At 36.6% G+C, this 15,816-nt stretch overlaps 1 protein-coding gene across 8 annotated transcripts in view; it reads left to right on the forward strand.

The window, feature by feature from the left end:
* The window catches only part of EXOC2 (exocyst complex component 2), a 254,795-nt gene that overhangs the window by 60,702 nt on the left and 178,277 nt on the right, over positions 1 to 15,816 (forward strand). For 7 of the 8 annotated variants that reach the window (XM_045189117.2, XM_045189121.2, XM_045189122.2 and 4 more), the window contains one exon: positions 9,539 to 9,665. The exons of the other annotated variant lie outside the window; for it this stretch is intronic. In XM_045189117.2, the coding sequence (XP_045045052.1) occupies positions 9,539 to 9,665 (127 nt within the window). The remainder of the gene's footprint in view (positions 1 to 9,538; positions 9,666 to 15,816) is intronic. 8 annotated transcript variants of the gene reach the window in all.

Raw genomic sequence — 15,816 nt, forward strand, 5'->3', positions numbered from 1 at the left:
TTTATAGAACAAACTATCATTAGCCCATTGTATATGCTTGCTTCCTCTGTCGAATATTAATTGACTATTAAGGTTTGGGTTTATTTCTGGGCTCTCTATTCGGTTCCATTGATCTATGTGTCTGTTTTTATGCCAGTACCATGCTGTTTTGATTACTATGGCCTTATAGTATAGTTTGATATCAGGTAATGTGATTCCTCCAACTTTGTTCTTTTTCTCAAGATCGCTGTTGCTATGTGGGGCCTTTTGTGTTTCTATACAAACTTTTGAAATATTTGTTCTAGTTCTGTGAAATACGCCATTGGTATCTTGATAGGAATTGCACTGAATCTGTAGATTGCTTTGGGTATTACGGATATTTTAATGATATTAATTCTTCCTGCCCATGGCACGGTATGTACTTCCCTTATTTGTATATTCTTCAGTTTCTTTCTTCAGTGTCTTTTTTTGTTTTTAAAGATTTTATTTATTTATTGCAACAGAGAGGAAGGGAGGGAGAAAGAGAGGGAGTGAAACATTAGTGTGTGGTTGCCTCTCTAGTGCCCCCTACTGGGGACCTGGCCTGCAACCCAGGTATGTGCCCTGACTGGGAATTGAACCTGCAACCCTTTGTTTCACAGGCTGGTACTCAATCCACTGAGCCACACCAGCCAGGGCTCTTCAATGTCTTAAACATTTCTGAGTACAGGTCTTTTACATCTTTGGTTAGGTTTATTCCTAGGCATTTTATTCTTTTTCATGCAATTGTGAATGGGATTGTTTTCTTAATTTCCCTTTCTGTTGGCTCGTTTTTGGCATATGAAAATGCAACTGATTTCTGGACATTTTGTATTCTGCTACTTTGCTGAATTCGTTTACTAGTTCTAGTAATTTCTTGGTGGAATCTTTGAGGTTCTCTGTATACAGTATCATGTCATCTGCAAATAAAGACAGTTTTACTTCTTCCTTTCCAATTCAGATGACTTTCATTTCTTATTTTCTGATTGCTGTGGCTAGGGCTTTCTGTAAGAGGTGAAAGAGGACGTTGCTGTTCCAGATCTTAAGGGGAAAGCTTGTTTTTATGTGTTGAGTATGATGCTGGCAGTGAGTTTGTCATATGGCCTTTGTTATGTTTAGGTATGATCCCTCTATTCCCACTTTGCTGAGAGGTGTTTTTTTTATCATAAATAAATGGTCAATTTTATCAAATGCTTTTTCTGCATTTATTGATATGATCATGTAGTTTTTATCCTTCATTTTGTTTATTTGGTGAGTCACATTTATCACTTTGCAAATGTACCAACATTGCATTTCCCAAATAAATCCCACTTGATCATGGTGTATGATCTTTTTGATGCATTGCTATATTTGATTTGCTAACATTTCGTTGAGGATTTTAACATCTATGTTCATCATGGATATTGGCCTGTAATTTGCTTTCTTTGTAGTTCTTTATTTGGTTTTGGAATTAGGACAATGCTGACCTCACGATATGTGCTTGGGAGCCTTCCCTCCTCTTGAATTTTATGAAATGGTTTGACAAGGAGAGGTGTTAGTTCTTCTCTGAATATTTGGTAAAATTCACCTGTGAAGCCATCTGACTCAGGACTTTTGTTTGTTGGGAGTTTTTTGATTACTTGTTCAATTTCATTACGTGTAATCTGTTTATTCAGATTCTGTTATTCTTCCTGATTTAGTTTTGGAAGATTGTATGTTTCTAGGAATTTATCCATTTTGTCCATGTTGTCCAGTTTGTTGACGTATAGTTACTCATAATATTTTCTTACTGTCCTTTGTATTCCTCTGGTGTTGGTTGTTATTTCTCCTCTTTCATTTCTGATTTTATTTATTTGGGTTCTTACTCTTTATTTCTTGATGAGTCTTATTAAAGGTTTGTCAATTTTGCTTATCTTTTCAAAGAACCAGCTCTTGGATTCTTTAATCTTTTGTATCATTTTTTAAGAGTCTATTTCATTCATTTCTGTACTGATCTTTATTATTTGTTTCCTTTTACTCACTTTGGGCTTTTTTTATTGTTCCTTCTGGAGTTCCTTTAAGTAAAGAGTGGGATTGTGCCCTGGCTGGTGTGGCTTAGTGGATTGAGCACCTGCCTGTGAACCAGTCTCCGGTTTGATTCCCAATCAGGGTACATGGCTGGGAGAGATGCGAGCCACATCCTCAGTGGAGGCATGTGAGAAGCAACCACACAATGATGTTTCTCTCCCTTCTTTCTCCCTCCCTCCCTCACTCTCTAAAAATAAAATAAAAGTTGGATTGTTTATTTGAGCTTTGTGTTGTTTTTTGAGATAGGCCTGTAATGCTATTAATTTCCCTCTTAGGATTGCTTTCCCAGTGTCCCAGAGATTTTGGGTTGTTTGTTTTCATTCTCATTTGTTTCAAAGTATTTTTTGGTTTCTTCCTTGATCTCATTTTTGACCCATTCATTATTAATAACATGTTATTTAGCTTCCATGTCTTTATGTGTTTATCAGTGTTGTTCTTGTGATTCCTAGTTTCATAGCATTGTGGTAAGAGAAGATGCTTGATATGACTTAAAAGTCTTTTCAAATTTATTGAGACTTGTTTTGTATCCTTATATGTTGTCTGTCCTAGAAAATATTCCATGTGCAAATGATAAGTATGTATATTCTGCTGCTTTGGGATGAAATTCTCTGAAGATAGTTAAATCCATTTAACCTAGTGTATCGATTAAGGCCCCTGTCTCCTTGTTGATTTTCTGTCTGGAAGATCTCTCCATTGAAATCAGTGGGGTGTTAAAATTCCAATTATAACTGTGTTTCTGTTGCTCCTTTTATGTCCATCAAGATTTGCTTCACATATTTAAGTGCTCCTATGTTGGGTGCATAAATGTTTGCTAGAGTTGTATGTTCTTGTTGATTGTTCCCTTTATCATTTTGTAGTACCCTTCTTTGTCTCTTGTGATAGCCTTGGTTTTAAAGTCTTTATTTGTTGGTTATAGGTATTGGTATCCTAGATTTTTTTCCCTTTCCATTTGCATGATGTGTCTTTTGTCCATCCTTTTACTTTTAGTCTGTGTTTATCTTTCCATCTGATATGGGTCTTTGGAGGCATCATATACATAGGTCTTGTTTTCTTATCCATTCAGCTACCCTATGTCTTTTGGTTGCAACATTTAAGCCATTTACATTTAAGGTGATTATTGGTAGATACATATTTAGTGCCATGTTATTGTTAGCCTATTTTCCTGTTTTTTTCTTTTTGTTTTTGTTGTTGTTCTTCTTCTTCTTCCTCCTCCTCCTTCCTTTCCTCCTCCTCCCTTTCATCCTCCTCCTCCCTTTCTTCTTCTCCCTTTCTTCCTCTTCTTCCTCTTCTCCCTTTAGCATTTGTTGCCATTCTGATTTGGTGTTAAAAAACTCCTTTAGCTTTTTCTGTTCTGGGAAGCTTCTTATTTCTCCTTCAACTTTAAATGATAGCCTTGTTGGGTAAAGTAGCCTTGGTTGTAGGTCCTTGCTGTTCATCACCTTGAATATTGCATATCACTCCCTTCTGGCCTGAAGTGTTTTTGTTGAGAAATCAGATTACAGTGTAATTGGTGCTTCTTGTATATAACTACCTGCTTTTCTCTTGTGGCTTTAAGGATTTTCTCCTTGTCTTTAAGCCTTGCCATTTTAATTATGATGTGTTTCAGTGTAGGTCTCTTTTGGTCCAACTTGTTTGGGACTCTCTCAGCTTCCTGGACATGTGTGTCTTTTTTCTTCACTAGATTAGGGAAGTTTTCAGTCATTATTACTTCAAATAATTTCTGGATCCCTGCTCACTCTCTTCTAGTTTTCCAATGATGTGATGTTGTTATACTTCATGTTGTCCAAAATGTTTCTTAATTTCTCCTAATTTAAAAAAAAATTTCTCTTTTCTTTTTGCTGCTCTGCCTGGGTGGTTTTTTTTTTTTTTTTTCCTGCCTTGTCTTCCCAGTTACTGATTTGGTCCTTTCATGGAACCTACTGTTATTCATCCCAGTGTATTATTTCAGATATTGCATTCCTTATTTTTGACTCATCCTTTTTTATGGTTTGTGTCTTTTTCCATGCTGTTGAATATCCTTATAATCATTTCTCTAAGCTCTCTAGCTGATAAATGGCTTGCCTTCAGTTCATTTTTCTCCTAGAGAATTCTCTTATTCTTTCATTTGAGGTCTGTTTCTTTGTCTTCCTGTTTCTTTTTTAGGCTGCTTCTTTTTATTTGTTTCTATATATTAGATAGATTTGCAAAGACTCTGGTTCAGTCCTTTGTCAGGTTTGCTTATGACTGGTCATGGGCAATCTCTTTGGAGCTATCAGCAATCCATTCCCTCTCCTTGGCCTGTGTGTATGCTAAAAGAACAAGGCTGCACAGTAAGGTTGGTATTTACCAGCACCGACCCGGAGGAGGGCTAGCTACAGTCCCAGAGTTCCCAGAGAACCCACTTAGTTGTTAAACTTAATAAGTGATATAGCCTCAAGCTGTACCTAGCAACCAGGCGTAAGCTCCAAAGGCTAGGGTAAGAGTGATTCCTTTGGGTGGGTCCATTGCTTTCCCTTACGCTGATGCCACTTAGAGAAGAGTGCTCTGCCTGAGAAAGATGGCTTCTTCAATACAGGGAATGACTCAGCACAGGGATCCTGGAGACTATTCCTTCAGTTCTTTCCCCAGAGTCACCAGCCCCAGACTCTCCTTAAGTGTTTGTAGCCTACTCTGCCTGGCCTCTGCTGAAGTCCAGGATAAGTGGCTGCAAACGGAATTTTGTGAGTTGGCCCTTTAAGAGGCTCTCCTCTCTCTGTCTCCAGCTGTGTATCCCTGGCAGACAGAAATCCTGCTGCAGAATGCTATGTGGGTTCCTTTCCTGGTTCTGGTACTATATGCTGGGGAGCCCAGCTTGGGCTTTAGACCCCACACTTCTCAGGGGGAACCACCTGGCTCTGAAATATCCCTCCTGAATTGAACTGCCACCCATGGGAGGCCAATCAGCCCTCTCCCCGCTCCTCCACACTCCCTACCAGTCATGTTGTGGTGATGTGATTTCTTCTGTGTGTCCTTGGTTATAAGGTTTCTTTCCAGCTAGTGTTCAGTTGGTTATTCAGGATGATTTCTCTACAATTTAGTTGTAATTCCATATTGGTCCTGGGAAGAGATTAGTGTAGCTTCAACTTAGTCCTTCCCTGTCTTGGGTCTCCCTATGCATTGATTTCCATGTTGCAGTAGCTAATGTCTTTTTCTTTTAATGATTCCACCTCCTTTAACCTTTATGTTACATTTAAGTGTTTAATACTCTATTCTGAATAAGCGTTGGGATTTCCTGCTTCTGTCTGTTAGTCATCTTGCTCATAGTTTTTTAACCTTATGCATTTTTGGTTGTAAGTATATTACCTTTCAGAATTTCTTTCTTGTAGGTCTTGTGGTAGTAAAATTCTCTCAGCTTCTGTATGTCTGGAAAACTATTTTTTTCTTTATATCTAAAGCATAACTGCTGGATATAATTTTGGCTTGTGATTTCTCCCTTTTAATATTTGGTTACTGTATCTCCGAGCTTCAGTTTTTCTGCTGAAAAATTCATTAATCTAATGGGGTTTGCTTTGTTACCATTGTCTTTACTGTCATGGGAACCCTTTCTCTGTCATTAATGTTTGGCAATTTTAATATAATGTGCCTTGGAGAAGGTCTTTGTGGATTGAGATAATTAGGTGTACTTGTTAGCTTATTGAATTTGGGGATCCAATTCTTTCTGTAGTTGTGGGAAATTCTCATTGATTATTTGTTTGAATAAGCTCTTGTTGCTTTCTCTAGCTCTTCTCCTGTTTGTATACTCATTACTCTTAAATAGTTTTTTCTAATGAGTCAGATAGTTCTTGTAGAATTCTTTTTTTCTTTTTTTATTTTTGAGTTGCTCTTCCACCTGAGTCTTCGATTGCTAAATTACTATTTTCTATATCAGTAATCCCAGTCCTCTTTCTAGTCAGCTGTAGTTCCTAAACTTGCGAGGAAATTTTTAATTTTTGTACGTGTTTTTCAGCCCCAGAATTTCTGTTTCAGTCTTTGTCATAGTTTCAGTGTCTTTGATGAAGTAGGCCTTTTATTCATTGATTTTATTTCTGAGATCACTAAATTGCATTTCTGAGTTTTTTGTATCTCTAGTTCTTTCAAAACTGCAATCTTGAATTCTCTGATATTTAAATCACGTGTTTCATATGTTAAGTTTATATTCTGGAAATTTTTTCATTTTTTCCCCAAATTCCTTTGTTACCTGGGTGGTTTGTTGTGCTTGATGGATTATTTCTAATTGAATATTTGTGGGAATGAAAACTTTTTTTTTTTAAAGTTTTTGACATTTCACTATTTAGCAGGTTGATAAGTAGATGTCTTTTGTTTTAAGAAGTGCAAGTTTTTATTTTTTCTTACCTGCACTCCTGTGGCTTCTATGATCTTTGTGCAGCACTGTAACCTGGACCATGGAATATGCCTGTTATTTCCTGAGGAGGTGGGTGACCCTTCCCCTCCTGGGTCTTGGGGGTACCACTCCCATGGATTGAAAGTGGTGGGCTGTGGGTGTTTTGAATGTTCTTAGTGCCCCCACCTTCAGGTAGCCAGAAGCTGCCAGTGAAGCAGTTCTGTCTGATTTGACTTAGCCTCCACTTGGTTGTATGGAGATGGGTGCAGGAGGATTTGGTGGGGGAAATGGTTTTGTGAGAGTGTGGTTCTGCTCTTCCCAATATACTTAGCCATAATGAGTACAGACCACTTAGGCTGGAAGGTCTCTCAGCCCTTTTGCATCTTCCAAGTGAGGATTTTGCTGCCTGCCAGGACACAGGCATGGGTGGCTTGTCACATTTAAGGAATCCCTTGTCTGGTGGTTGACTGTGGAGCTGTTTGACTCTTTGCATTGTTTCTCTGTCCCTCACCCTGGGCCCAGATTCAGTGTGTCAGCTACCAAGGTCTGATTGCTGTTTCTGCCCTTCTGGTTCGTCCAATGGTCATTGTACTTCACGCCTTCGCTGTTATGGCCTCCACAGGCACCAAAGTGCCCATGGCTTCTGTCTCTGTCCCCTTCCCTCTTCTGTCTCTGCTATTAGCTAAGATGCATCCTCCTTCAGATGTCTCCTGCGCAGTGTCTCAGACATTTTTCTTTGTTGAGCAGAGAATCCTTTGTGGAATTATAGCTCTCTAACTTACAACTTCAAGGGAAGAGATCTGGAGGTCCTCTCATGGCTGCCATGCTGCTGAACAATAATTTTTTTCTCATACCTATTTCTGTGCATGACCATCTCCCCTCCTAATCTGAGAATAATGTCAAATTCATCCTTTTGGTCTTATAATGTCTTGCACATAGTCAGTACTGGATTAATGGTTGTATAATATAGGAATACTAGAGGTGTGATTAAATCCAGGCCATACTCCTCTCTTGTGTAGAAAAGTAAGTAATTTCACAAATGTTTTTATTTTCTATCTTATAGAGCTTTTCTGCAGCATTATCTTTCCTAAATTCCTAGGTTTTTTGTCAATAAAAATTTGAGGAATTTAAGGCAAATTTGAAAATGGTATTTATATATATGTACATATATGTGTGTGCATACATACACTGCTTGTCTAGAAAAAGTCCAGCCATGGTTACTATAACAAAAATGGCTTGCATGACATCATTGTAACCTGGCAGCTATGGAGAGTAGACTGGAATGTGCATGCGTGAACAATGATGACTTCACTGTACTAGTCAGTGGGGACAGTAGACACAGTTGAGTGAGCGTATGTAATGTGTGGGTGTCGAATTCAAAATAACTGATCAAGTAGAGCAATAAATCTGCATCACATTTTGGATTAAGCTTGAACATTCCTCCACAGAAACTATTCAGATGCTTCAGAAGGCTCTTGGCGACAATGCATTGAGTGCAGCACAAATAACAGTGATGTACAAACACTTCAAATATGGTTGAGAATCTGTTGATAGCGATCCACATTTTGCAAGGCCTGCAGCAAGCAAAACACCTGAGAATGTTGAATGTATATGGGCAGCAATCAACAAAGATCTGTAACTGACAGTGCAAGAACTGAAAGCCGATCTGGGGATTCCAAACACTACTGTGTCCGAGATTTTGACACAGGATCTTGGCATGAAACGTGTCATGGCAAAATTCATTTTGTGGCAACTGCTGCCAGAGCAGAGGGAACATAGTGCTGCACTTGCTAATGACTTGATTCAAACTGCTGATGAACCAGATTTGGTGCCCTGCAACTTCTGGCTTTTTCCAAAACTAAAATAACCTTTGAAAGGGAAGAGATTTCAGACCATCAATGACATTCAGGAAAATACAACAGGGCAGCTGATGGTGATTCCAACAAAGGATTTTACAGAGTATTTTGAACAGTGGAGGGACTCTGGGAGAACTGTGTGAGGTCCCAAGGTGCTTACTTTGAAGGGGAGTTGGGCGTTATTGACCTATGTACAATGTTTCTTGTGTCTTGTATTTTATTCAGTAACTGTCTCTATTTTTCATACTATATGGCTAGATACTTTCTGGACAGACCTCTTGTACATATATACATTATCACTGCTTTTATTTACTAATTTTAATTAACATTTTTAAAAACTAAACTGAAATTAAATGAACTGTGTTTCCTGGAGGTACTTAACAGAATCCAGCATCATTTCATATCATGTTTATACAGAAGATAAAGAAAACTGATTTGAAAGTATAATATTAATTTTATTCTAATTTCCTGCTCTCCTCATGTCAGGGCCTAGCACAGTGTTGGCTCAGTAAAGGCTTATCTAACTGAACTCAGGAGTATCTGGACTTGAGCATAACTTCTGACAGTTTCCTGTTGCATATGGGCAGAAATGTGGTTGCTGATAAAATTAGTGGGTTCAGCAAGGTTCATACAACTAGAAGTTGCCTGGGATTAAATATCCTTTCTTCATGAAACCTGCACACCTGCAGCCTCACCTCTCTGCCCATTGGCACTTGCCCATTTTCTATTGCAGCGCAGGTCTGAAGGTTGGTAAATTGGTAAGTTAGGTGCCAAGATGCATGACAAAGAGCCCAAAAGAAGGTATGATGCTATTTTCATAGGCCATATTTTATTCACAGGTACTACCTATTCATTTTTTTCCTGAATCCTAGTCAGTTCCAGTACATAAGCTATGCATTCCTTGGAAGTTGTTTGACTGATTTCTTTATATAAGAAATTATTGGATATTTTGTTGAATATACCAAATTAATTGTACTGGGTTTTTGTTTTTGGTTTTTTTTGTAAAATACATTTGTTTTAGTAGATCTTTTTATCAGAGGCTTAATTTGTCTTCTCTATTGAGTAATGCTCAGTGAAACCATGAGCCAGTTGGTGTTATTTTCTTTTTTCAAATGGATTTTCAGTGTTTTTAATTAAACCACCAGACATTAAAAAAAAATTAGAGCCTTTGTGTTCTCAAATCTCTTAAAAATTACCCTAGTATGCATTAATATCCTGAAAAAATAAAGCAATTTGCAAAACTTAGAAAGTACCTGGAGTTGTCTATATCTTACTAAGGATGCACTCCTTATTTTGGTAGGTATTTTGGACCAGTCTGCTGTGTGGGTTGATGAGATGAATTATTATGATATGCGTACTGACAGGAATAAAGGAATTCCTCCCTTGTCCTTACGTCCTGCTAATCCACTTGGCATTGAGATTGAAAAGTGAGTACCGTACCATCTTTCCACAGTTTTCTTTATTTTCAGTTGATAAAAGATTTTATATATTTAGACACTCAAACTCTGGAAATATCTGGGGAAGCACAATTTCATACACCTTCATTGTTGGAAGACGAGTGTTATTTCTGAAGCCTGGTCAGCTTTGCTGCCAATGAATGGTCCTATTAAAACTTTTGGCAAAAACTACTTACCTCATCAGGTTTTTGAATTTACATTTTGTTAAGAAAGAAAATATCTTGAAAGTTTTTTCAAATTAAAATTTTTTTTTCTTTATTTTTATTATTGGCACTATTACAGATGTCACTAGTTCCCCACCTTTGCTCACTCACCCTTCCCTCTGGCCATCACCACATTGTTGTCTGTGACTGTGCATATGTGTCCTTTGGCTAATCCCATCATTGTTTTTCATCCAGTTCTCTCTTTCCTCTCCCCTCTGACAGCTGTCAGCCTGTTAGGTGTCTATAACTCTGTTTCTGCTTTGTCCGTCAGTTTATTCTGTTCATTAGATCCTATATATCAGTGAGATCATATGGTATTTGTCTTTCTTGGACTGGCTTATTTCACTTAGCATAATACTCTAGGTCTATCCATGCTCTCTATTGCAAAGGGTACGATTTCCTTCCTTTTTACAACCACGTGGTACTCCATCGTTTAAGTGTACCACAGTTTTTCTATTCATCTACTGATGAGCATTTGGGCTGTTTTCAGATCTTGGCTATTGTAAATAATGCTGCTGTGAAATAGGGGTGCATATATTCCTTCAAATTGGTCTTTTGATATATTCCCAGAAGTGAGATTGCTGGGTCAAAAGGCAGATCCATTTTAATTTTTTTAGGAAATTCCATACTGTTTTCCACAGAGGCTGTACCAGTCTGCATTCCCACCAGCCGTGCACAAAGGTTTCCTTTTCTCCATCTCCTCTCCAGCCCTTGTGTGTTGATTTATTTATGGCAGCCCTTCTGGCAGGTGTGAGATGATATCTCATTGTGGCTTTAATTTTCATCTCTCTGATAACAAGTGACATTGACCATTTTTTTCATATGTCTATTGGCCATCTGTATGTTCTCTTTGGAGTAGTGTCTATTCAGGTCCTTTGCCCATTTTTTTTTTTAAATAAATATTTTTTTCTTTTCTTTTATTTATTTTTAGAGAGGGGGGAGGGAGAAAGAAAGGGAGAGAAGCATCAGTGTGTGGTTGCCTGTTGCATGGCCCGCACTGGGGACCTGGCCTGCAACCCAGGCATGTTCCCTGACTGGGAATCAAACTGGCGACCCATTGGTTTGCAGCCTGCGCTCAATCCACTGAACTACACTAGCCAGGGCCTTTGCCCATTTTTTAATTGGATAGTTTGTCTTCATGTTGTTGAGTTGTATAAATTCTTTGTGTATTTTGGAAATTAACCCCTTATCAGATGTATCCTTGGTGAATATGTCCTCCCATAGAGTGGGTTCCCATTTTATTTTGTTGATAGATTCTTTTGCTGTGCAAAAGCTTTTTAGTTTGATATAGTCCCATTTGCTTATTATTTCCTTTTCTTTTCTTGCCCTAGGAAACATATCAGCAAAAATATTACTACGAGTGATACCTGAGATTTTACTGTCTATGTTTTCTTCTGGGATATTTATGGTTTTGCAACTTATATTTAAGTCTTTTATTCATTTTGAGTTATTCTTGTGTATGGTGTAAGTTGGTGGTCTAGTTTTATTTTTTTTCATGTACCTGTCCAATTTTCCCAGTACCATTTGTTGAAGAGACTGTCTTTACTCCATTATATGCTCTTGCTTCCTTTGTCAAGTATTTCTTGACCATATACGTAGGGGTTTATTTCTGGGCTCTCTGTTCTGTTCCATTGATATATATGCCTGTTGTTATGCCAGTACCAGGCTATTTTGATTACAGTGGCCTTGTAGTATTGTTCGATATTAGGTATTGTGATCCCTCTAACTTTGTTCTTCTATCTCAAGATTGCTGAGGCTATTTGGGATATTTAAAAAAATCAAAGTATAGTTAACATAAAATATTATATTAGTTTCAGGTGTACAACATAGTGACCTTATTAAGTGATCACTATGACAAGTCTAGTAACCTTCTGTTACCATACAGTTGTTACGCTACTCTTTATATTCCCTATGCGGTGCATTACATTCCTATGATTTATTTATTTTATAACTGGAAATGTATACCTCTAATCCATTCACATTTTCCGCCCATACCCCACTCTTCTCTCCTCTGGCAACCATTAGTTTGTTCTCTGTTTCTATGTGTCTATTTCTGTTTTCTTTATTTTGTTTTTTAGATTGAGATCATATGGTATTTGTCTTTGTCTGTCTGACTTATTTCACTTAGTGTAATACTCTCTAGGTTCATCCATGTTGTCAAATGGCAAGTTTCATTCTTTTTTTTTGGCTAGGTAAATTCCGTTGTGTACTTATGTATACACACCATATCTCCTTTATTTAGTCACTTTTCAATGGACACCCAGGTTACTTTTATATCTTGGGTATTGTAAATAACTTGTAGTAAACATAGGGGTTCATGTACTGTTTTTCACAGTGGCTACATCAATTTACAGTTCCACAGCACTTATTATTTGAATAATTAATACTTTTCATGACATGAGAACTAACACATTTTCTGGAGTTGATAAATTTAAATGTTTAAATGACACTTGAAATAAAAATAGGACTTTCCATAGGCCTCGTATTCTGAGAAAAATCGTATAGTAATTAGGCCCAATGTAGTCTTTTATTTTGTTTAAAACTCTTGCCTATAATTTATACTTAATTCATACTTATTTACTTAACTAGAATTGTGGCAGGTGATGTCTTTCAAGATGCCTTGTAATGAAATCTAGAATTTTCTTAATCTCTAGAATAATGTTTGTGTAACTTTTATAATTAATGCCTTTACCCTTATATCTTTCTTTATCAATTTTTCTGACATCTTAATCGTGTCTTATTATCTGGTCTTAGTGACTCTGCTTATGAAGTAATATACAGTTTGTTTCTCAATAAACCTTACTGAAGGTGACAAATTTGTTTTTTAACATTTTAACCACAGCTTTATTTTAGTTTTTTCTAGGAATGGAAAAAAGTGCCTACTAATCTTTAAACTTAACTTTCAAGCCTACATTTGAACACCATTAGTAATTCAAATATTAAGCTTCTTTTTCATCTGCTGGAGTTTACAAGTGACTGCGAGGGAAGCAACAAAGTGTTTGTCTTCGGAAGTAATCATGTGTTGGAAAAGTCCTGAGGCTTGGCACCTTTTAGTGAGCTTGGGTTCTTCCAGGTCATATCTTGAAGTTCTTTGGCCATATGGGTCATTTTGGAGCTGTTTTAAGGATTTCAGTGCTATACAAATTCAGAGTCTAAGGATCAAGAAAGTCCAGAAAAGTATGGTGACTGCTGGATATTTACCTGAGCACAGTTTCAGGCATGAATAGGCTTTGCAGTTGGTTGTAAAACTTTTGATGGCCTGCTTCAATACTCTCAAAAGCCCATTAGTTTCTTTCCAAAGTCTCCCACAAAAGAAATGTTGATCTCTTTGATTGTTCTTTTCATAAAAAAGAAGCTATTTTGTGCGTGGGCATAGGAGTAAGTATATTATATAAATCTTGTACAAGCATTAGACAAAACTAAGAAAATTAGGATTAAATTGGATGTTTACCATCATAAAGTGAATTTCCTTAAATTTTATTTTGGTATATAACCCACTTCCTTACCTTGTCATGTCCTTTCACCTTTTGTCTTTATTTTTCCTGTTATTGGTGCTACCCAAGAAGGGGTTTGGTTGAACTGTCTCTAATAGCATTTAAAAAAAATGGGCTTCAGCATAATAACGTGCATTCTTTTGATAATGTTGGTAACGGCAGGCAGGAATAATGGTGTTAAAAGTGTTAGGCTATTTAAAATTTTTCTCCTCTTTTTTCTGAGAGGTAGTCTAATTTAGTCTGGAGATACACTCTCAGTTTAAATCATAGCTGTAGCACTTACTGGCAGTATGACTTTGCGCAGTTATTCCTCTTTGCTTTAGTTGGAGTACCTGTGTCATAGGGTGGTTGTGAGGATTCAGTGAATGAATAGTGCCTTAGCATAATGTCTTGCTCATAGCAAGTGATTAGTGTTCGTCCTTATTACTGTGATTTTTTGTTCTTCATGTATATGTACTATTCATTGCTCTGCCACTTAGGAAAATGATCTTTTTTTCAATGAGTATTAAGATTTTAGGATAATAAATTGTAATAAAATCTTCCATGAGGATTATGTATAGTAGTAATTCAAGGAGAGAGTAAGTGGTGATAGAATTAGCAATAATATTTCTTTTGAGTTGTTACTTAATCGTGAGTAATATTTGCTGAGCCATGGGATCATTAAAGTGTAGTTTTGGAAAAGGTAAAGTCATGATTCTTATAGTACATAAAATAAACATGTCAGAACTTTTATTTAATTAATTAGTTAATTGGAAAACCAGTAAAATATTAAAACCAGTTCAAAGGGAATTCCAGAGAACTGACATGAATAGGCAATGAAAAATGCTAAAAAGATGCAAAACTGACTACTTTTACTGTATGGTAATTAATTGCATCTACACCTGACAAGGTACTTTGTTGGCCAGGGATTCCTGCTCACCATTAGCCATTACCAAGTTAACATTTGTTTCTATAACAGAATTGCAAAATAGAGACAAAGAAAGGCACAGATCCCTGTAGAATCAGAAAATGCTGGGAAGGCCCTTAGGACAGGGTTGTATATCCAGTCATCTTTTTTGTCTGTTTAAAGTCTTTAAAATTTTTTCAGTTGAAAGAATGAGAGTATAGACATACGAAGAAGCAAGGAAGTAAAAGGTGAAAATGAACCAAGAGAAGAGAATGATTTTGGTCAGAAAAATGCTCTTTCAATTTTTTTTTTTAATACTATCAGGAAGAATGTGTTTATTTTTTTGAGCTTCAAACTCAAAAAAAAGAGGTCTTATTTTAGAAAAAGAAGAGAACAGGAAAGGGAAAACAGATGTTAAAATACTGGTGGTGTGTGTTTCATTTGCCTGAGTCGTCATATTTTAGATAAATGCTTTGGTCTTCGTAGAGAATGGTATTACATTTAGATTAGAATTCCTAAGAAAATTTTCTTACTGCCTGTCCTTTATATCTGTTTATTAATGTCATTTGGGGGTTTCTTTTATAATTCAAACACTGAAGAGGACCTATTTTTAATATTTTATAAATGTTATTGGAGGAAGAATGACAGGGTTTTAATATTACTTGCTTGTTGAAATATGTTAATTGAGAAGATTTGAAGAATTATGACTGTTGTGGGATAGTCTACTGTGGGCCTGATGAATTATCAGCTTAACATGGTGAAGCTGCCTTTGGAAGATGGATCAGCTCCTGGGAATTGCATTATGAATGTTTATGGAACTTCTCTTCAGCCGACAGTCAAATTTACAGTGTGAAACAGTGAGCCATCCCATACGGTTATGGCCAGTTTCTGAATATGAAAAAGCAAGTGAGAATAACAGAATATAGATATTCTATTACTTTTCAGTGTGAGCCAAAGTTTAATAAATATTTTATTGGTATACTTAGCATGCACACTTTCCTCTTGCTGCCAAGTTTAACAGCTGGTATTTATTGGCCTCCTTCTACTGCTAAAGTTGTTCATATTCCTAAATTTTTAATTGATGGTTTGCACACATGGTACCTTAATACTTATAAAAATGTTACTAATCGCTCAGAAAGAAATAACTTCATTTTGAACTGAGACTAGGATTTACTTGTAAACACCCTGTATTTTTTATTTATGATACCAGTTGTCACGAATGCATGTGTTCTTTGCACAGCTTAAAGTGTACTGGAGACAAACTATTTAAACTGAAAAAGAAGGTAAAAACAGGTTCATGTTAAGTAAAGCCTTTACTAGGTTTCATTTCTTAAAAATAATATTTCACTAACATGAGATTATTTATAAGTTATGTTTTTGGAAGAAATTCTTATATGGGAATGAGGACATAAAAACTGAGCTTTGCCTCTGTTTTTGTGTGATCTACAACTCTTTTTGTGGAACTTTACGTGGGAAAGGCTATCTAGAGCAGTTCATTGATATACCACCAATAACTGTTTTATTTCCACAGGGGCTTT

Source organism: Desmodus rotundus, chromosome 3, assembly GCF_022682495.2.
Source record: "Desmodus rotundus isolate HL8 chromosome 3, HLdesRot8A.1, whole genome shotgun sequence".
Taxonomy (NCBI): domain Eukaryota; kingdom Metazoa; phylum Chordata; class Mammalia; order Chiroptera; family Phyllostomidae; genus Desmodus; species Desmodus rotundus.